Genomic DNA, 21,288 nt, shown 5'->3' with positions numbered 1-21,288 from the left:
ATCAAAAGTGTGATTGAAAATAAACAGGGGGAAAAGAGAAGAGTCCTGTTTGGTAGCTGCTGGGGTTTTCTGCTGTCTATCCTTATGACACTTCTGCAGTAGGCACTCTCAATTAGTCTGTTTAAAATAACAATTGGAAGTGCTCACCTACATTATTTTATGTAATTCAGTTGCTCAGAATAAGCATGTAATGTGGTGATGGAAAAACACAGTAATACTGACTGAAGGCTTTATGGTGATTCGCGCATATCACTCTTGAAGCTGATTTTCATGAGACTGTTTATCGGTTGCCTGGCATTGTATAAGTTACAGGTACCATAAATGACGCCAGCATTTACAATTCCCTTGTTTTGAGGGCAGGATCTGCCAGAAGTTAATGCCATGCTAGGAAGCTAGACTCAGTTATATGGTGTTTCTTACAAATGACATCAAACTGACTTCCAGTTACAAGCTCCTTGCTCAGCCACGGCCATCCATGTTCACTTCCTTGTCAGGAAGGTGCACGATCAGCTGTTGGAGGAGGGAACATGGGGCAGTAGTTAGATTCCCCCCCTCCCCCCCCCTTCATCCCACTGCTACTTTTTCTTATAAAATAAGAAGTCCAAATTCAATACATTTTGAATTTAGACTCAAAATTGCTTTCCTAACATAATAAAAGTGTATCTAAGATAGCCTGCCTGCTGTGAGAATTGACAAACTTGTTTCTTTTTCTAACTTTAAAAAGAAATCCTTCTCACCCAGGAAGCTAAAAGGGAGCGAGGAAGACTATAAAGATATTGCAGGATTTATTCCCAGGAAAGCAGCTGCTATTTCCATGTGCAAAAAAGCTAAGTGGGGGAGTAAAGGACCAATGAGTTTAACATTTTACAGCTGTTGGTTGGCTACATTTTAATGCTGGCTCCAGCTGCTTTGAAGTTTCACTGTCGTGGGGAGCCACGGAGCCTGGCCCCACAATGTGGTCCTGCACCGAGACCCGCTGGGCATGGTGAGGGTGGAGGAGATCCAGCTTGCTGAGTGATTGCCCTTAATCCTTCCTGGGCATAAAGAGGGAAATAACAACAGAAGGAAGAATGAGCAAAGATATGAATTAAACTTAACCAACAGGACGTGACTTTTGCAACATAGTAAAGTTGCCAGGGCTAAATGCTTTGAGATAAGTCCCTAAGGAAGAGAAGACAGCTTTGGGTAGGGCTGTACAGCACCCTTTTAGAGCAGTTTTCAAAATAATCCCAAAGCAATGCTATGCTTTTGAGTCTAAGCACTGTTTAAATGCAACAGTTTTCTGCATTTTCTGCACCAGTATCGACAGTAAGTCAAAATGCTTTTTGTGAAGGTGATGTCTGCTAAGGCAGTGTGAGAAGTTCTTTGGGGCTCATGTGGAGAGCACACGTTGTTCCTTGTGGTGGCTGCAGTACATAATAACTAATGTCCTGCAGGTCCTGATGCATTGGCCATTGAGTTGGAAGAGGAGCGGTAGTTGAGCATTTGTATAAAAAAGGAATCAAAAGCAAAGCTCAGTATGGGCCGAAGGAAAAGGAGCCCAGATAGCCTGGGAGGCCTGCCAGGAGGGTGGCAGAAGAAATCGGAAAATATTCCTGAATGAGGGTTGTCCTTGTGGTGTCGAGATGGAGAAAGAGGTGCAGCAGGTGAGATTTCCCCATGTCTTGGGTGTGAACGCGAGGCACTGCTTTGCCTTTTCTTCCCATCAACTTTCTCTGCCTGGGTGAGTGCTTTGTGGCACTCTGTAGAACTTCAGTGCTCTCAGGTGTCCACGCTGCAATATTTTGGCATGGGTTATCCAGCAGCGTTACAGTCGTTTATTGTTCTGGCAGCTCAATTCATACAAAAAATTATCTTACGCATCAGTTCCTACTGATTGCATTTATGGTACAGGGAACCTTTGTCAATAATTTATTACACGTTTCTCTGCTCCTGCAGGTCAGCAGAATGTATGATGTCATACAGTCTGTATGACTTTTCTCTCCTTGCTTCAACTCCTGTGAGGCTCTGATGTTTTCAGCTGTTTTTTTCCTTCCCATTCATATACAAGTTTGGCAGAAAAATCACTGTAAGAGCTCAAATGTGTGGCCGGGTGAGTGTGAGGGGGCGTGGGAGAACACTTCATTTGCCGTTTGCTTTCAGGATTATTTCCTCTAATTTGTTCATGCTCTGTTATATACCTTTCACAACTGCAGGAATCATGCCAGCAATTCAGCTCCCTGCCTTTGAAAACTTCATGGTCTCGCAGCCAGACGGCTACTGCTGCTCCGCCTTAGATGCGCTGTGCTCCATCTGCCATGTGGAGGGGGTCAGGAGCATTACTTGAAATGCCTTTGAATGGGTCTCAGTCCTTGAGTCACTTCCAGTTTTAGGTTTCGGTAGGGAATAGCAGTGATTAATTTATTTAAAAATCAAAATCACAGAGTTGCAGTTGTGTGCGTGCAGGAGTCACTGCCATGGCATATGCATGCATTGATGCTTCCCTGAAGATCTGCTGGCCCGGAGGGTTGCAACGCTGTTACACAGAAGTGGTTTTGGACCAGCTCTGCATCAGCTGCTGGTTAATCCTAAATCCTGCCTGGCTGCACTTCAGCGCAGCAGCTAGATCAGTTGCTTTTAAAAACTTTTGATTGGATCAACTGCAAATAGCTTTGAATTCAGCCAAAATGAGCCATTGCAAAGAGGAGTCTGGGCACAGAGTGATGTGACCTTGATGTCCTGGTAGGCTGGAGTGGCAGAAGTTCTGCTCACACTGCTGGACCAAGCGTCCCTTAAGGAGGGGACAACGTGGGCAGCTGGGAGCAGATGGGCATTAGGAGTTGGAAGCTGCTGGGTGACAGCACCCAAACCAAAGCAGACTTTCTCAAAGGGGTATTGTGCCCTTGCCCTAGCTGTCCTTCTCCTCAGGGCTGCAGGTGTTTTGCCAAGCTGGCATTCATGGGCAAAGTGTAAATGCTGGCACAGTCATTCTTAAGCCTCCTCTCTAGCCAGCGCTGCTCCGTAAGTAATATTCTGCATGGGCTTTGGTTTAAGGAAATACAGGCAACATCTAGAGAACGTTTACGTGACCAAGTAGAAAATTGTGTGTGACATGTTTTCCCTAAAATTTCTAATGGGAAGAATTGAATTTGTTTGAAACACAATTTTTCTGAGGTAAAATAGACCCCTAGGCTGGGGGTGAAGGCACAGGAGCACCGAGTGGTGTATGAGATGCTGAGTAGGAGACTGTACGTGGAAATTTAATGTGGTCAAGTTAGCGGGAAAATAACATCAGACCAAAGTACAGGGTAGGTTTCCAGCAAACTAAATAAGATGCAAGTTGGGGCAGAGTGGCTGGAAAGCTGTGCAGAGGATGCATACAAGTATCAAATCTGCCATGATCAGTTAATGGCAAGGTTCCTCTGACGCTATGCTGGAGAGTGCTGTGGCATTAACCAAGGCTTGCCAGCAGCGTGTGCAGCTGGACGTGCATCCCCAGCAACTGGTGGGAAGAGGGCAGAGGGAATGTAGGAGAGCAAAGTGGCTGTTTCACTGTGTGGTTATACAGACAGAGTATCATTTTATTTTAGTTTAATCCTTAATGATGTGGTTGATTGGCTAGGTGTAATAGTTGCATCTTTAAATTGTTTTTAATTAGGCAAAGCAAGAGGGAATTTTCAAAAGTGAAATAATGTTCAGACTCGTGCTTCGATGGGTACAGAACATTGCATAAATCACTGTTCCATACCTCAGGGCTTTCTCTTGTATCTTGCTCAGTAAACCATATCTTGCTTTTAAGCCATGAAGACAGAAATGAAATTAAATAGGAGAGCTGAGCTTATTCTTGGTTTTCTTTATACTTTAGAGGTGCTTGGGCACCCTACCCATTACAGTGGAGATGATGCTTAGATATCAGGAAGCTCATGTAATAAGAAGAATTGAAACTGTTTTTTCCATAGTCCTGTTTAGTATCTCCCATTGCACGTGTGCGCTTAGCTGGAATGAGATCACTAGCAGGCTGTTTCTGAAATCCCTTTGGAAGTAAATTACAAAACAACCTTTCTTCCCTGAAACTTAAGTTTTAGAAAGTGACCTCAGGCCATCAACTGTCAATGGAAAAGGTCTTGTTGCCTTTAGTCAGGTCCCTCAAGCTGTGTTGTATTGGTTTTTCAATCAGCTAGCTTTGACCGTAACCTGAAAGAAGTACGGTGTAATGGCTGAGATCCTGCAGAAACCCACCAGCTCTGAAATAGGCTCTGAAACGTGTTTGGTAGCAAAACTCCATACCTGAATGCTTTCTCTGTTGTGGAAGGGTCTCCACTGCAATTCTGTGATGTCTTCATAGCAGATGTAACAATTACTCACAGAGAAGTGGGAAGTGCAGCTTACTTTCCATGTACCCTTGCTTGTAATGAAAAGGGTTTGTCTTCTGCAAAGGACAAGAACATAGGATAAAAGTCCTGATTCTTTGGAAATCCTGGGAGAGTAACAGCATCTGCTGCAGTAAAGAGAGCTGTAGCACTGGGACAGATGTGGAAAAGGAAACAGCCATAAGGGTGAAATATGCCGTACGACACGCTTACTTTCTCACCAGAAACATACTGTCTCCTGGGTGTTTTTCCCAGCCCATAGTCTTGCAAAGTCTCGTGTCTTCAATATTTTGTGTGTTATTTTTTCCCCCTCTTTCTAGGACAATTATTTAGATGTTTGAACTGCATTTTGTAATGGTGGTGGTAATCTTTATGTTGCTTCTCCTAAGGTGTTTGGGGTTTTGAAAAACAACAGAAAAAAAAATAGTTAATTTTACATAGAAAAAGCAAAAGCTGTAGGTCCTGTGACTTGCTCCTGGGTAGCAGGGCTTTTCCAGCTGCTGCCACTTGAACCTACACCATATGAATTTAGAGCAAGATTGCGATGCGATTCCCCTTTCCTTTCTCGTTTCTATTTTACTGTGCATGGAATCTCATCCCAGGGGCTCACTACTACTATTTGCCCTTATGAGACTGAATGGGGAGCAAACACTCCCACAAGTACCACCTTGCTGCCGAGAGCTGTTCTGTAGGGAAAACACTTGTTGCTTTCATACATCAAAACTATGCAAGGGAGAAATGCTGATTGCCAAAAAAAAAAAAAAAAGACACAAAAAAACAAAAACCAAACACTAATTTTTCACCTGAAGTGGTAATATTAGCCTCAGTGGGACAAAGTCTCTTATAATAACCTGGCGATGCTAATTATTACCATTCATTGAAGCCATTTCCCTTTTAGGAAAAGCCAGGTAAGTGAGCTTATGTGGTTTTTCTGCCCAATCTCTTCAGCTGTCAAGTCACAGTCTCCTTGTTTGTCCTTTGCAATGTGACTGGTTAAACGACCATTTCTGCTGAGCATGGCTTCGCAAGAGAGGATACACGCAAAGTGTATTTCAAATGTCAGTTCCACCTCCGTCCGACTGACTGGCTGGGTTTGGTTAGTTTGTTGATGGTACTTTTAGTGCGCATCGAGTAAAATGCTATACAAACATGGTACACTTTCTCTTTGTTTCCTTGTGCATTATTAATTTTGTAGCACTGCACTCATTCTTCTTCTTTTCAGCAAGATTACCGCTGCATTCGCCCAGCTGGCCAGAACAGCATGTTTCCAGTATAAAACTAAAATGCAGGAATAAGCACAGGAATTTTGCATCATGGGGCAAACGGTCCACGGAAGGGAGAAAATATTTAATTTCATGGCTAGTAATATCAGCAGGCAGAGGGAGTACTTTGTGGCCGTGTGCTCAAAGGAACAGAGCATCACTACTCACTCTTCCTTTTTTCCTGACTTTTCTTTTTCCCCTCCTGCCTCTGCAAGGTGTTGCTCCAGCATCTGCCACCCTTGTTTTCCTGTAACCATCCTCCTCTCTTTTGGTAATTCATGGACTTAATTTTCAGTATTGCTTTGCTGTCCACCAGCAATGCTGGCTTGAATAATTTGAAGAAGGAGGAAGAGAGCTTCTGTGTTTTTTTTTTCTTCTTCTTCCTCCCTTAGGCCATTGGTGCACTTCAAAGGCAAAAGTTCTCTCTTTTGGGCTCAAAAATATCTTTTGGCAGTTGAAAAACAATAAAAAAGCCATCATTTCTGGCACAGGTGGGTGAGGGTAGCTGAAGAAGAGGGATATCGTAGTGGTACTAACCTCTAACGACCCTTGTGGAATGCAAATTCAGAAGACAGTGCTGCTCTCTTTGATTAGAAAAAAACAACTTGAAAGCCAAGTAGACCTATTTCTTATAAGAAATACATATAATAAAGAGCAGTAAGTTAAATCCTTGGGTTCTGCCTGGACCAGGCTGTGTTATAGGAAAAGTTAGGGTGGTTTTCCTGTGTAGCTTAGGGTTTTTTTTCACAGCTGCACGGAGCTCATTGCTTTGATCTCTTTGGCTTTGTGAAATTTTAACCCAATTTCCTGTGTGGTCAGCACAGAAAGAAACTTGTATCTGCAACCTGAAGAAGATGAAAGATTGGTTATCTCAATGCAAAAAAAAAAAAAAAAGATGAAAACAAATACACTTCTGGTAATAGAATAATAAACATTCATTTACTGCAAAACACTGGACATCCTCCATCTGATATCAGGGAATTGCTTAAGGTTTCCAATGGCAATATCTACCCTAATAACGAGCTCCCCTTTTGAAAGCACTCAGATGAAACTCGGGGAACCAAATGCAGCATCTGAGAGTCAGTACGGCCACCTTCTCTTGACCTGCACTGAAGATGTTAATAGTAAAGCTGCCACATCTTATTTGGGGGTGGTGTAGACGCTTTTGATCTGTCTAAGAGGTTTTTCTCACTAGCATTTTGCAGATCAGAGCTTGTAAATTGCCTCTCAAATCTTGATAATTAATGATGGTGGGTGGTGAACATGAGTGGCAAATGGTTGGAGGTTTTCTTACGCTTTTTATTCTAAAATCCGTATGCCCCCAAAACGCTTGGGAAGACAAAAGGGAAAACTATATTTGAGAAGAAGTGGGGGAGGAGGCCACGTGGATGCGTTATTCCGCTGCCATTTCAAGTGCTGCATCTCCAAAACGACCAGCGGGCAGCCCCCTGGGTGAGGACCAGCACCTCATTCTGGAGCAATTCCCAAACCTTGCCACTGCTGGGACAGGAAAGGCTGAAGAGAGCTAGAGTGTCACAGATCTTCTCTCTTCTGTAGAACTAATGCTGATTTTCTTTGCAGTGTCATCTATCTTGCTGTGCTGTATTAATGCTTGTCCCAGCAATGCACCCGGATATGTGTGTGGGAGATCGTTGGGGAAGAGCTTTCTTAGCCTTGTTCATTGGCACCAGAAGTTGCCGCCCAGTATCCAAGTGTTAGTTATGTGCATATCTTTTCAGACACTTGTGATTACTGTTAATGCAAAAAATAAAAACGTTCAGTTCCCGTATTTGTGATGCTTCTCTTCCATCTCAGCCTGCCTTCCAACAGGGCCATATTTTTAGGAAGGCTGGTGTGTGCTACCAAGGTACTGCCGGAGATGTGGCTGAGGATGGTTTTTCCTTCCTTCCCCAGAGAGCTTGAGCCTGAGATGTTCTTGTCCTGTGCTGCTTTGTTCCCTTTCTCTTCTGCAGCAACTGGTCGTGGGTGACAGGGCCATCGCCCTCCCGGGCACTAATCAGTGATGAAGGCAAACCCTTTTCTAACATTTTTCTTTGTTTTTCCTTATCTGCCCTTTTGCAGAGGCAAAGCCCTGGAGCTGAATAATCCCTGCTGTAACTGAGCTGCCTACACAGCACTGCAGCTTGCTCCGTGCTCTTTAATTCTCTGCATGCTTGTTGCTTATGGAGCCCCCCCAGCCATCCCCTCCCCAGCCCAGCGCAGCACCGCGTGATGCAGTGCGCGTGGTTTCTGTCGCCAAGCGGCTGCTGGCCCTGGTGGGTGTCAGTGCATGGGGGGAACAGGCAGAGGACGTGGGACCTGGCTGGCTGAAGGAGTGCCTTGGTAACTCCGTGCTGATGCTCCCTGGTAGAGGCGCTGGCTTTACAGCGTGATGTGTAGCTGCTCCCTTAAAAACTATCTTCTTCAAGTAAATTTGCATCATCTAAGAAACCAAGCACTGCATGTGGCTTCACTGATCAGGTAGCTGTTCCCCTTCCCAGTCTGCTGTTTCTCCTCCGTCTCCCACACCTGCATGCACCTCCTCCTCAGCAGCAGCTCAAATCCCACACGTGGCAGCGCAGTTTGACAGCCCGCGCCACACACTGACTGCTCGGGGACACGCGGAGCGATGCTGAGAGCTAGCTGGCTCTTAGCAGGGCCGTGGCTCTGTCTGTGCCTCTGCCAAGCAGGCTGCAGGCAGCTTGGAGAAGGGCCTCGGCCACTGCCTGAGCAAGCAGAGAGCTTCCCTAGCCTAATCCTGGCTTCTCCTGTGAAACCTAGGTTTTCGCTGAAAAAACATACGTAACCTTCTAGGGCAAAACAATACATAACATTTCTTGCAGGCAGGGAGGCAGCTCAAGGAGGTCTGCTCACTCCCTCCCACGGATGCCAGCGGGGTGCCGCTGAGCACTCGGAGCTGAGGGAGGAGAGAAGGATGGGAGAACGGGAAGGTTGTGCTCAGGGCATCTATCTGGGAGGAACGGTGGAAAGAAAAGGATGAGAGGCAGGATGCTGTCACAGAGCAATGTGCGTGGAGGGCTGGCTGCAGGGAACGGGGACTGGGTGTGTCGGAGCAGCTGTAAACTAGCTTTTTTTCTCCTCCCTTTTATTTTATGTGACATCTGGGTTCTTCAGGGAGCATTATTCTGTCTTAAAATGGGCATTGCTGCCTTTCTGAGCGGCAGAGGTTTTACAGATCTGGTAGAGTAATGAACACATAGGAAAAAGATAATACAGCTGGCTCTCCTCTTTCACATCTATTAACATAAGATCTTTAATTGATTTAGGGGGTTATTTTCACTGAACACTTGCAATTAGCAGCTCTTAATCACCAAAACACTTTCTTAGGAATCTGGCTTAATGGGTAGATTGTTTAAAGGGGTAGGAGAAGCAGATATTGCCAGTTTCTCATCATCTTCTTCCAAAAAATAAAAAAAAAAGAAAAGCACTCTGTGGGAATAGCTGGGTGGGTGGGAAACATGTCTGTGTGGGGCTTGCTTTCTTCTAGCACCAGGTTAGAGAGAAGGGCTGGAAGGGACTTCAGGATTGACTCCACCCATATGGTACTGATAGATATTACTGAATATATTTTAAAAATGTAAGAGAATGAAGACAGCCTGTGCTTTCGTACTCCTCAAACCCCGTTATTTTGCTTTCTTGAAGCACTGCATTTAGCGGTTCCCTGTTGTCGATAAGTGTAGTTCAATATTTTTCTCTCTTATGCTGTCTTTTAGGTAAAAGTCTCTTGACAACCACGCAGGAAGGTGGATTATTTTTAAAACAATGAGCATGCGTCTCTAGACATGATTTGTGGTTCAGTCCAGCTGGAGCTGTCTGAATGAAGCTATGGGCTGTGCGTCAGCCAAGCATGTTTCTACTGTTCAAAATGAAGAGGAAACTCAGAAGGGGAAAAACTATCAGAACGGCGATGTGTTTGGTGGTAAGTGGTGTGGGATTTTACCTTTCTCCAACATCACAAATGGTCTGGAAGGTATTTTTGGGAGTCTTAACCTTTCACAAAATAGAAAGGGAAATGTTAGACTAAATCACAATAATAATGTACTTGGACCCTTCAAGGAATAGTGCCACAGATAGCTGAAATAGAGGTTGGGGTGAAATCCTTAGTGGCAGATTAACCTTCTGAGTGACGTACTGCCCTGTCTTTAACTTCTCAAGTACTAGGATAGTTCAAAGACAGCCAATTGCACAAGCCCCCTATGTTTATATATGTGTCAGTGTGTATATATTTGTCATTAGATGCCAAAATGCTTGACTCATTTACTAAAAACAAAGTAAAGCAAAAAAAAAAAAAAAAAAAAAGGGAAAAAAAATAGTAAGAAAGAGAATTCCCTAGTACTATTGTTCTGTAAAGCAATATAACACTAATGCTGGAATCCTGTAGCAAACAAGGTTTGAAGGTACAGTGAGACTGGAAATACCCTTCTGAGAAGGAGTCAGTGGTACTGCGAGGCTTGGAGCGTAGCACGGAAACTGCCCGGCACTGTGTGGGCAGAGCTCTCTAGTCAGGGTCTTACCACAGGCGCTTATGTATCGGGAAAGGAAAAGTCGTCTGTAGATAAATGGATGGTCAACTGCAGGATTATTTATCCAGATTCTGATAGTACAGGCTAAGTAGTTTTTAGATAACGATCTAAATAGTAATGTAGTTTTTAAAATATTAGGAACTGTCTGGAAGATTATTCAGAAATGAGAGTTCTAGTTCTGCTCAGATATTTATCTGAAAACTCCTTACTGTGACTACAGCAACTTGGTTCTGTTCTTAAAATAGGTGCATTGCTACCCAGTATGCCAAACTTCTCTTCTCTGGTGTTTTTTTTATAGCAATTGTTTGTGCAGAAGTGGGTATGACACATCTAGCAGCAAAAAATACCTCCCCTTAATTTCAAAAGCAATGATATTTTACTTTTTCAACCTTTTTGGGGGCTGGCTTGCTTCCAGCAACTGATCCCAAAGTAAGAATACCTGAAGTATTATTCTGAAGAGAAACAAATTGTTCAGGAAGCTTCAAGCCTAAACTGCATGCTATTTTCCCACGTGTGCTCCTTCATGAGCCTGAAAGATGCCAGTTTTGGAACTGAGTTCAGTATGTTAGTTTTATTTAAAACAGGCTTTAAGTGCTGTCATGAACAAAAAAGCTCTCTTAGTTTCTGAAAGGAATTTGAGTTGATATTTTAGCTAATACTTAGCAATGGAGCAGTTCTGGTATTATGTGTCTCAGCATCATTATCAGTAATTTTAAACTGCCAAAAGATCCTAACTTTAATGACAAGAAACCTAAACTAACTTCTGGAGGCAGAAAATCAAGAAGACTGAAGGGATTTTAAAGAATTGCCACTTCGCAGAGCTGGACTGGTGTCAGCGGTATCATGTAGTTGTTCTGGGATCCTTCTGAGGACTGTTAATCTTCCCTATTTTACAGAAATCTGCCAATACCAGAAATACTCCCTGCAGTCATCTATTTTCTGGTACATGTTTTAGTTCAGGTACGCAGTTTGTGATAGTTAAAGATCCAGCTGAGCGGCGGATCCTCTTCCAGCAGAGTTTACTTAGCATTGGTGTCTAGGACTCGTTGATTTGTTGAGGCAACCAGAGTGGGCACAGAAGCTGCGTTTCTTCCTTGCTGCTGAGGGACAGACTCCAGCTCAGGAATTGGGTGGATGAGAAAGGTGAGCTGGAGGTGCCTGGCTTTACTGCTATCCTTTTGGGACCTATAAATGATCACCAGGAAGCTTAGATGCCCGGCTGGAAGCAGCATGTTTCATGTTTATCATGCCTTGCATAGTTCCTGAACAGGATTCTTGATGTAAAGATAGAGGCAAGAAAATTACGCCTTAAGATTGTATTTATCATACTTGTTAACCATCTTCTGGACTGGCCAAATGCCTAGAGATTTATTGTAGGAGACAGTACTGTTCCTTATCCCCCTTCTTCCATGCTGGAAATTGTAGTGGCTAATTGCATTGCTTGGTATAAGGTAGGTCTGACAGCCCAGAGTATTCTGCCTGCTTCATTTTCTATTAAACTTCCCTGTCGTGAGACCTGAATTCCATGTAACATATCTGCAGTTATTCTGTAAGTCATCAAGGAGGAAGTCACTCAGTGCTGTGTCAGATGGCTCTCACAACCAACTCCCTGCAAGGAGAGAGCGTAGTCGTGCTGGATTTGAACAGGTGATTGTAGCTAGGATGATAGAGCTTAGCAGAATAAGTTCCCAGATATATGGGAGGATGCAGAGAGTCAACAAAGGGTAGAGAACACTGCAATACTTCCATCGTGCTTTTCCCCATCCACTGCCAGGTGCCAAGATCTACCAAATGTTTCCTTGCTTACTGCTTGGAAGGGACAGAAGTGTCTCATCCAGCCAGTGGCCAAGAGCAGAGCATCTCTACAGCCTGTAGGGATTGAATTTTAACTGCAGAACAACTAAGCAAGACCGAGGTGAGTGGTAGAGAAATCAGATGGAACAAGAAGGTAATAGAAAGGGAATTAATTAGAGTCAGTTGGTAAGAAAAGTAGTTTTGTGGTAGGAGTCAGCAAAGTAAAAGAAATAGAGATGGCAGGTGAGGGGGGAAGGTGCTCGCAGTTATGAGGGTTGCCTCGGAGTGGTGCAGTTTACAGTTTTTGCTCTTCCTCAGAGCCTCTAAGTGCCTTTTCCTTTTTTCACTGCCGGTGGTTGGTTGTAGCCAAGTCTCATGACTATTGGAGAGATCAAGACTTCCGTGAGGGCTTTTTGTAGACTTCCAAAAGTCACTGCAGGTTATGATTATGCTCCAGTGCCTTATTTCTTCCCCAGCTTTTAACATTCTTTTCAATTGAGGAGACACATTGAGCCAGTTGTTCACGGTACGTTTGAATCCCTCATGTTTAAACTGAGAAACGCACCACGAGACCCATGAATTCTGTAAGAACAAATTCTGGTTAACTGCAAACAAAACATTAAAATTTCTGTTTCATCCCAAACTGTAGAAGGCACCCTGCATTTTGTTGTAATGTATATTTAAATAATTGAGTTAGCAGGCCTATCAAAGGAGATGTTCTAGAGAAGATTGAATATAATACGATTATTATGCCTTGTTGGTCTCTAATGACTTTAAAATCCCTCTAATAAGGATAGTAATAATAAGTCTTCATTTATTCATCATTTTACTTCAAAGCTGATTTCCAGAGCAATACATAAAAACAAAATGTCATGATAGAGCTTTGAGCGTTGTTGATTTCAGGATATGTTTTAATAATGTAACATCTCTTGTAGATTAGATTTTATTTGCTCCTTTTTTTAAAAAAATCATGTGATGTTCATTAGGGGAGGAGTCATTACTGACGTGATTTTTGTGTAAGAAAATAACTGGTAATGTGATGTGTTGTGGTAAAAACTACTTTAGAATCTGTTCATTAATCTGGGAGTCTAATCCGGATGTTTATATGGAGCTCCTGGGCTCTTTGCAGAAGCGAGAGTAAACATGGCAGGTAAGAATCTTAAGTCAAGTTGGTAATATCAGTGCTGCAATTGCCAGAGAGGATTTCTATTACTAGCAGCAGCTCCAATTGCTAAACCAGTCTAAATAAAGCTGAGTGCAAAGCACAATAGTATTTAAACCAATTTATCTCAGAACAACAGGGACATTGCAAGAACAGGAAATCTTTAGCATTGAGGTATGATAATGAGATTGAAAAACTGATTGATGAACATGGTATCTGATTGTTTCACAAGCTCTCGTGTAGTTACCTTCACAGCTTTCTTGGTTTATATGATGGTCCCCCCCTTGCAGTAGAGCTGGACAGCATGGAGATTTGTGATGGACTGCAAGAGCTGATGTCAGGTTGCTCACAGACATGGGTGCCCTTATGTCTGCTCTGCTCTTCCTCACTTCTTTCTTCTTCAGCAGTTTTCTTCTGCGTTGATGCTCCTTCCCAAATCTCCTGTAGATGTCATATTTTAGAGTTCAAGCCAGAAAGTCATCATTTTTAACTACGGCAGGTATTGTCCTACATGTGCCCTGAATGGTGGCAGGCAGTCTGCAGTGTGAGGAAAGCAGTGACCCACCTCTCCCCAGATGGAAGAGTTCAGCTCAGCCACCCAGAGGTGCTGCTCTGGCGCTGCTCCAACTGAGCTGGCAGGAGGTATCTTTGCTTAGGTTCTTGTTCACCTATGCCACAGTTTAAAACCCAAAGACTTCTTCAACTTTTTCTTGCTACCTGTGTGTTTTACAGCTTTGTCGCACTCCTGATAACCTCTGCTTTGCTTGTTTCCGTCCTCGTGTCTGCCCTGTCTCATCCGTGTGGGCATCTCTGCCCACTGCTGCATACAGCAGAGCTCTGACTTAATAATTAAGTTTGAATGGAGTGTTGAAAGGTGGTAAAATAACAAACTTGTAAAACATACCCACTGTACACAAGAAGAGAAATTTGAGGCTGGACTTACCTTTCCTAAATACACATCGTTTCCCCCTAAAATCTTGTGCCTGAACTTCTGTAAAGATTAGTTTGTTTTGAAGGCTCTTTCCTTGATTGGCAGGACTTGAAGCATCATCTTATTCAAAGCTGAGTCTCAGATTGTTGTTTGGGACACTTGTTGTTTGCTGGCCTGTGAGCCCAGCAGGCTGCTCAGATGTCCTTAATTAATGAGAGAGAACTTCCCATGCCTGTCTTTCTCCATCCAGATCTTCTGCATACAGTTCTGCAGATGGTCTTCCACACATTGGAAGCTCTTAAGTAGTGAAGCTTTTAGATAAAAACTACAGTGAGAAAAATGTATTAGAAACATTTTCGGTGAATAACACCTCCCTATTACCTCTTTCTTTCCCTTGACTGTCAGAAAAAAATTGTAAAGTTGAGATTGAAATTTTTTTTTTTTTCTGGCCAAGCTGTCTTTTACTGTGGCTGCCCATACTGAACTGAAACTGCCTGGAAAGAAGTAGCTTAAGGAACATAACTTCTGTCATTTTAGCCATGAATGCATGCCATGATCATGAGGTCCTTCTGCACTAGGCTTCACACAAACCCACAGCTCACTCTGCCTGGCAGCGTTTATTTTATTGACTATCTTGATCAGCTGATTAGCCCTCAATGAGTAATTGCTGCAGCTAATTTGTCTGTCCTGACATGCTTCTGCAATGTCAGACCTTACTTGTTTTAGGAACGGTAGTGATTATACATAAAGGGACTCACCACGCAGTGTCCTAATACAAAAGTAAATATTTTGAGACAATAACTTCTAAAGACATTTTCAAACATGAACAAATACTTCTGGTACAACCACAGGTGCTCACTCCAGCAGCGCTGAATTCTGCACTGCGTGGAGGTGAGTGGCACGTTCTCTGAAAACCTGGTCTCAGGGGGCAGAGGTGCAAAACTTTAAATATCACTGTGCATTTTAAAGGAGGAGTTTTTCATTGCTTAAATTCAAATTCCAGCTGAGCTCTCGAAAGGGTAGCTTTCATGTTGTTTGTGATTTCAGCAGCTTGTGTTGTAAAGTAGTTCTTGCTTAAGTGTTTGAAAGACCAGGAAAAGAAGCTGAGTGTATTGGCTGAGGTACCCTGCAGTATGTGAGCACCTTCCAGAATTACACTGGACTCTGTTTTTCCTCACTTTTTAAAAATTTTATTATTAATTTTAAAAGAACTGTTGCTGAAGAACAAATCCCAAACACGTGGTAAGGTAGTGTCTCTTTTGAATAAAATTGTATTTATTAGTTTAACGACAACTTTGTTTTTATCCACACTGTTCTAAACCTGATTTCATTATAGTCTGGTTTCTTATCTAAGTAAACATGGGTCAGTATTAAATGCATATGTTTCAGGAAGTGAGCGAGAAAAATAAAACAAAAAAATATTTCAGGGGAAATGTAATAACATTTATCTAGACTTATGGAGTATTTGTTTAACTAGGACAACACCCTTAACAAGTCAATAATTTACTATTTTATTTCTACAAGGAAGCAACAAGGCTTAAAAAAAATTCAAAACAAAACCAAATCCTGCCATCATATTTTTTTCTAGAGACCTATCAGCAATCAGCGCTTGCAAAGAAGGCATTTTCCCCATCAATTCAATCTCTGTGTTTTCTTCTTTTGTGAATAAAGCTGGCTCATCTTTATAGCCCTTTTGTAATAGGCACTGTTTTTTTTTGCAATGTGGGGAAGAAGTTCTTCTGGGCTTTGGCTATCACAATGGCTAGTAGCAAAACAAGCTTTTCATCCTGCTTCAGCAAGTAAAGGTCGAGAGAAATGTGTAAAGAATACATAAAGAGCCTTCTGTGGAAGGTGTAATGGGCCAGCATCTCCCTGGGAGCAGCAGTGGGGTTCTCCAACGAGGGTTGATGAGCTGGGAGTTGAGGGTGACCCCAGTGCTCCCAGTGTCCTCACTGGCAGGGTGAAGTCCCATGGAGCTTGTGCACAGTGCAGAGCTGGGTGCAGGTTTCATTGGCAGTCTCAGGCAGCGAAGCAGGGCTGGGGTCTGGCTGGGGAGCACAGTGAGGAGCAGCAGGAGGCGAGGCTGGAGACAGGGCTGAGGACAAGCTAGGGTCTGTCCAGGAGATAAGGTACCTCCAGTGGGGGGTTGGGGTCCCTCCAGAAGACAGAAGCAGAGGCAAGACAGGAGACAGACACACCGCTCAAGTACTGAAGGCCACAGCTTGAGCCAAAAATGAGGTTCCAGGATCTGTGGGCAGAAGGTGCAAATGAGATCTTAGGGGAGGCTGGCCGTGGCCTCCTAAATACACTCAGGGCCCTAACAGCATTGAACAGCTTTAGGTCATGACTGTGGTTGAACTAGCTCTCCCTTTTCCTACACCTCCCCCTTCTGTTTTTGCTTGTGAGTGGACCAGTGGTGGTCTGGAGGTCCTCAAGGGTGAGATCCAAGACAATGGGTTCTGTAGGCTCCAGGATGATACTTTGCCAGGGTTGGTTTTCAGCTTCTAGCTTCCCTGATCCAGCTGTGCTAAAAAATGGCTCAGAAGTCACAGTAGAGTAGCTCCTTAAATACCCAGCTCTTGGAAAATGGCTTAGTTGTACTGCGTTCTGCTGCTGTAAATCACTTCAGTGAAGATACTGGCAGCAGTCGAAGGCATTCCTTGGTCAGGCACAGTAATCCCTGTGCAACCTAACGTTAGTGGTAGCAGTGGGGTTCCCCTCCAGGAAGGGTTAAGGAACCTGTCCCCACCCTACAGGGCTGTGGACCCAGTGGTAGGTAACTTCTGCTGTGATGGGACACCGGGGTCAGTCAGGGCTGGGCATGACTGGTGAGCAATTGTCTGACTGGGTAAAGCCGTATCTCACTTCTTATGCAGCCCTTCTCTGGTACAGTTACTATTTCTTACCTATTTTGCAGCAATGCCTGGGTTTCCAGGCTGAAGTCTGGGCACCGTGGCATTGGCATGGCACGCACGTAATCATGCCCAGCACCTTTGGCAGGGATTTATTATATAAAGAGAGAAGATGACCAAAAGGTGGAGAAACAGTTGTTATCCTCATTTTGAGGGGAGGGATGAATCACAGGCAGGTCGTAACTTCCCCACTTCTTAATTTAATGTAAGCTTTGACCTGCAATCTGCTTGCCAGTGTCACAGCACCTGAAGGAATGCCCGTGAGGCTCTGCAAGCTGTGGATACATGGACAGAGTTTTAGTCTTGAAAATGAACCATCCCATAAGCTGTTTAGCTCCACAAAAAGTATGGTCAAAGTTGAATAGACACAGAGTGCATGGTGTATGCATTTCACAATTGCATTAGTGTACTATAAATAGGGACATATATTCACCTTTAATATTTGCTAGGAAGAAGCTGCAATGCATTTTCTGGCGGCCTTGATGCAGAAGGAAAACATTTTATTTTCTGTTACAGACAAACTTATTTTTTACTTTATCTTTTAAGACAAAATTCTTAGGATTTATTGCCTACCAGTAGGTAGAAATGAGAAAAATAACAGCAAAAATGCCACTGTTCTTGCAGCCTTCCTTTTGTCATTTTCCAAGCACTGTAATTCTTGGCCACAAAAAAAATAAAAAACAGAGACTGAAATTTGTCCAGGAGAACCCCAGTCTGGGGGAAAACATCCAGTTTACCAGGTGAGCCTCAGGCCTGGTATAGCTGCATGAATGTGTATGCACTTCAGCAACTTGAGACCCTACTTTTATAGTAGGAGTGTTGACTAACAGAAATAACTACCAAATCCAAGAAAAAGATAACGAGTAGGTGAGTATTTGTGTACTCTAGCATGCACAGACACAGGTTAGTTGCTGTCAAAATTCAGTTTCTCCAGAAGCTGCCGAATTTAAGTGAGTGCACTTAAATTCTGTATTTCCCTTCCACTCTTCCAGCGGGAGCTCTGTGAGGGGCTACTTGGGGGAAGTTTTTTTGGTTTATTTTGGGGAAGTCTCCTAAGCTGTATTCATTGAAATTACATGTATTTTGTCTCTTGTTTTTTGACTTGAAATATATATTGAATTTCTAACTATAGGAATTGGGAGGATCTTGAGATATTTTTAGGATGAAAGTGTTTGACTAATATGAGCACTCTAAGCACACATTTTCCTATTTTGATTTTTTTAGCTATTATTTAAAAACTGCCTTTTCTTACACTTTTTTTTTCCCCACCCAATCATTTGCACTTCCAGCATCCCCTAAATGTGTGTGCTCATGTATTATTGGCACGTAGCTGCTTCAATTTGATTTCAAGGAAGCAGGCATCGGGGCAGCGAATGGGAGCAGTGCTTCCAGTCTCACCAGCAGGTTACGTGCAAGCGATGCCGGTAAGGACAAGGGAGGAGATCAGTAACAGCACAAGGTGGTGTGGAAGAGCACTTGTGGCTTGGTATTGAGAACTGAGAGCTGATTTGTGACTTGGCACATGTGGTGTTACACAAGTCCGTGGGACTGTATGTCTCCTGCGACTGCACGGTTGGTCCCTTGTGCTACTGCAGCTTCCTTAGGATGGCCCCTTTGTTATCATCACCTGTTGAAGGTTGCACCTCCTTGGGTGGTGGTACAAGATTGCAGCTTTAGATAAAACCTTGCAAGGTGGATGCTGCTGGGGAGAGTGGGCATCTTTCAGAGATAACAGATTATCTCTGAACACTGCAATAAGGATAAAATATTAATCCCTGTGACAGGTTAATTTTGTAGCTCATCAGATGGCCTGCAATAAAGTAATGTAATTAACTTTTGTATCTTTTGCATCTGGAAATGTGTGCTGTATTTTATAAATTAAGTTTTCATTGGTCCCCCCTCCCCTTTTGGTTTACAGAAGTACCAGCGATGAGGAGACATTGGTGTTCATTGTGAATCTTCAGGACGTGGCTGGTCCTGGATAATCATTCTGGCCTTTTCATAATGCAATTAGTAAAATTAAATAGCTGTGGATTTACAAATACTATTTCTGAGGTACATGAGCAGTAAGAATATGATAGACTATTATTAATAGAAGAAAGCTCTAAGCCAGGATGGATGTGAAAATAGATTCTAAGCCATACGTTGTGGGAAAACAATCTCGTCTAATAGCTGACTGATTGAGAATGACATTACGTCTTGAGAAAATACAAACCAACACTTTATTGACAAGGAAACTGAAGACACTTTGTCATGTATTTGCAATGACAGAAAATGTGTAATTTTGCATGGTTTTATTCCTATTTTTTCAAGGAAGTCTTGAGGCCGCTCAGTTCAGGGAAGGTTTTTGGTATGCAACAGTGGAGGCTCCAGGAGGGCTGTAAGGAGCCGGTACCTCCATTGCTGTACAGCATCTGCATCTCCCCCAAGACACAGGTTTTGTCACTGCCACCTACCGATGTGCTTGTCTTGTGTCTCATAGTTGGATTGCTCCTCACCAAGTATATTGTGAACCCAGAAACTTTCCTAAGGCTTACAGTAGTTACTATAGCACAATTAAATCTGTGGTGTGTGGACGTTGCCCAGTTGTTTCTGAACTGCTGTGACCTCTGAGTTGTTTAATCACCAAGGTGTTTTTTTTTGGTTTTTTGTTTTGTTTGTTTTGAAATGTAAATGTTTCACCTGTAAAATGAAGGCAGTGTCCACCTGGCAGAAGTTTGAGGCTTTGCTTAGTGTTCAGAAAGGGCTTTGAAAACCTCCTATGAGAAGTGCTCTGGAAAACCTGTTGACGGATTTGAGGGTTTCTCTGTGCTCTGTATATCTGAGCTGTGGGTCTCGATATCATGGTAGGAAGTTTTAGCCCTTCTTGTATTGTAGTTTGTTATATTCCAAGGCAAAGTTTACTCCTTGCCCACTCATACTCCCTTTTTTCTCTCCCTTCCTCTGCTCCATAACTAAGAGGTTTATCAAAGTGAAGCCAATTCCTTAATTTTCTGCAGTTTGAGTGGTGCAGAGTTTTTTCTTCAGGGCAGGGCCACGCAATTTACTTGGTCTTGCCAACCACCAAATCCATTTATGGTTTTTAAATGTAATGAGTGATTGGAAGTGAATTGCTGAACTTTCAGCTCCTGTGAGATGCACCAAGACCTTTCCTGGGTTGTCCCTGTGCTGCAACAGGGCTGTGGTCTGGTGCTGCCCTAGGAGAAAGTCGCAACCTCAATCTGAAAACCTGTCTACCTATTTCACCTGAATAGCGGTGTTTTTCAAGGCACCAACCCTTTGTTTTCCAGACAGCTGTTCCTTTAACATCTTTCCGTTTCTTGTTTCCTCTTCTGCTTTCATTTCTCAATTTGATCTTTTTAGTGGGCTAGATAATTGCATTTACTGCTTATCCTTCCTGCAGAGCACTGTAGTTATAATCTCTTTCACCTGAGAAATGGTTTCCTTTGAACAACCTTGCATCTGACACAAGGTTACAAATGAATTAAATATAAAAACAAAACAAAACAAAAATCTCTCTGTGTGAATGTACATACATATGTGAGTTGTACAGTTTAAGCATACAAAAACTACATAGCTGCTAGGTAGTTATGCATGCAGAACATCAGAGCTGTTTTTTGGCTGCGTAATTATGCTCAAGTGCACGAAAGTCTTTAATTATATTATCACATGGCTGTTTTTTCAATGCCATCTTATGTATAGAGCTTCCTCAGATCTGAAACACAAATGGGTATTTAAAAGATTTGGAGATTGTGTAATTAAAGACTGGAAATAGCTTGTTTGGTAACTGGACAAGTTCTGCTGTTGGCCATTTGTGCAAGTTTAATTTCCTAGAAAAAATATGTCCTAGAAATTGTTAAAAAATGCACAGTGCTGACTTCTGGACGTTGTTTATCTCTCTGGGGGAACTGGTCAGGAGCATCTCTGACATTTTCACCTGGGAGCCTTCATGAAGCAAAGCAGAAGCAGAGTGTTTCTTTCCTCCACAGGGTCCAGAAGATGTTCAGATGTCTTATTCTACCCTGGCCAAACCCACCCCCACTCAAGATCACTTGCCCCCAGGAGTTGGTTTTCAGCTAGTTTTGGAGTACTCGGTGTCTTCTTCTTGTCTATGCATTTTCCCAGCAGCCCTGTGAAGCAGCAAAGGATAGTTTCTAGCTAGCGGTCTGTGGTGTAAGGCGGATGACCGACATGCGTGGAGGCCAGCCATGCAAACCATGGTTGGTTGCTGTTTGTCTCCCATGTGATCTTAATATAGAGATTGCATTACTTCTCACAAAAACTCAATTGCTTGCATACCAATGCATATATATATTGTTTTTTTCCCTGCCAAA

At 43.0% G+C, this 21,288-nt stretch overlaps 1 protein-coding gene across 2 annotated transcripts in view; it reads left to right on the top strand.

Moving 5' to 3' along the window:
* Positions 1 to 21,288, top strand: part of C8H1orf21 (chromosome 8 C1orf21 homolog) — a 104,599-nt gene that overhangs the window by 29,635 nt on the left and 53,676 nt on the right. For both annotated transcript variants that reach the window (XM_035333078.1, XM_035333079.1), the window contains exon 2: positions 9,346 to 9,551. In XM_035333078.1, the coding sequence (XP_035188969.1) occupies positions 9,458 to 9,551 (94 nt within the window). In that variant the 5' untranslated portion in view covers positions 9,346 to 9,457. The remainder of the gene's footprint in view (positions 1 to 9,345; positions 9,552 to 21,288) is intronic.

The sequence above is a fragment of the Oxyura jamaicensis genome, chromosome 8, assembly GCF_011077185.1.
Source record: "Oxyura jamaicensis isolate SHBP4307 breed ruddy duck chromosome 8, BPBGC_Ojam_1.0, whole genome shotgun sequence".
In the NCBI taxonomy this organism is placed as follows: Eukaryota; Metazoa; Chordata; class Aves; order Anseriformes; family Anatidae; genus Oxyura; species Oxyura jamaicensis.
This window is presented reverse-complemented; position numbering and strand designations above follow the sequence as displayed.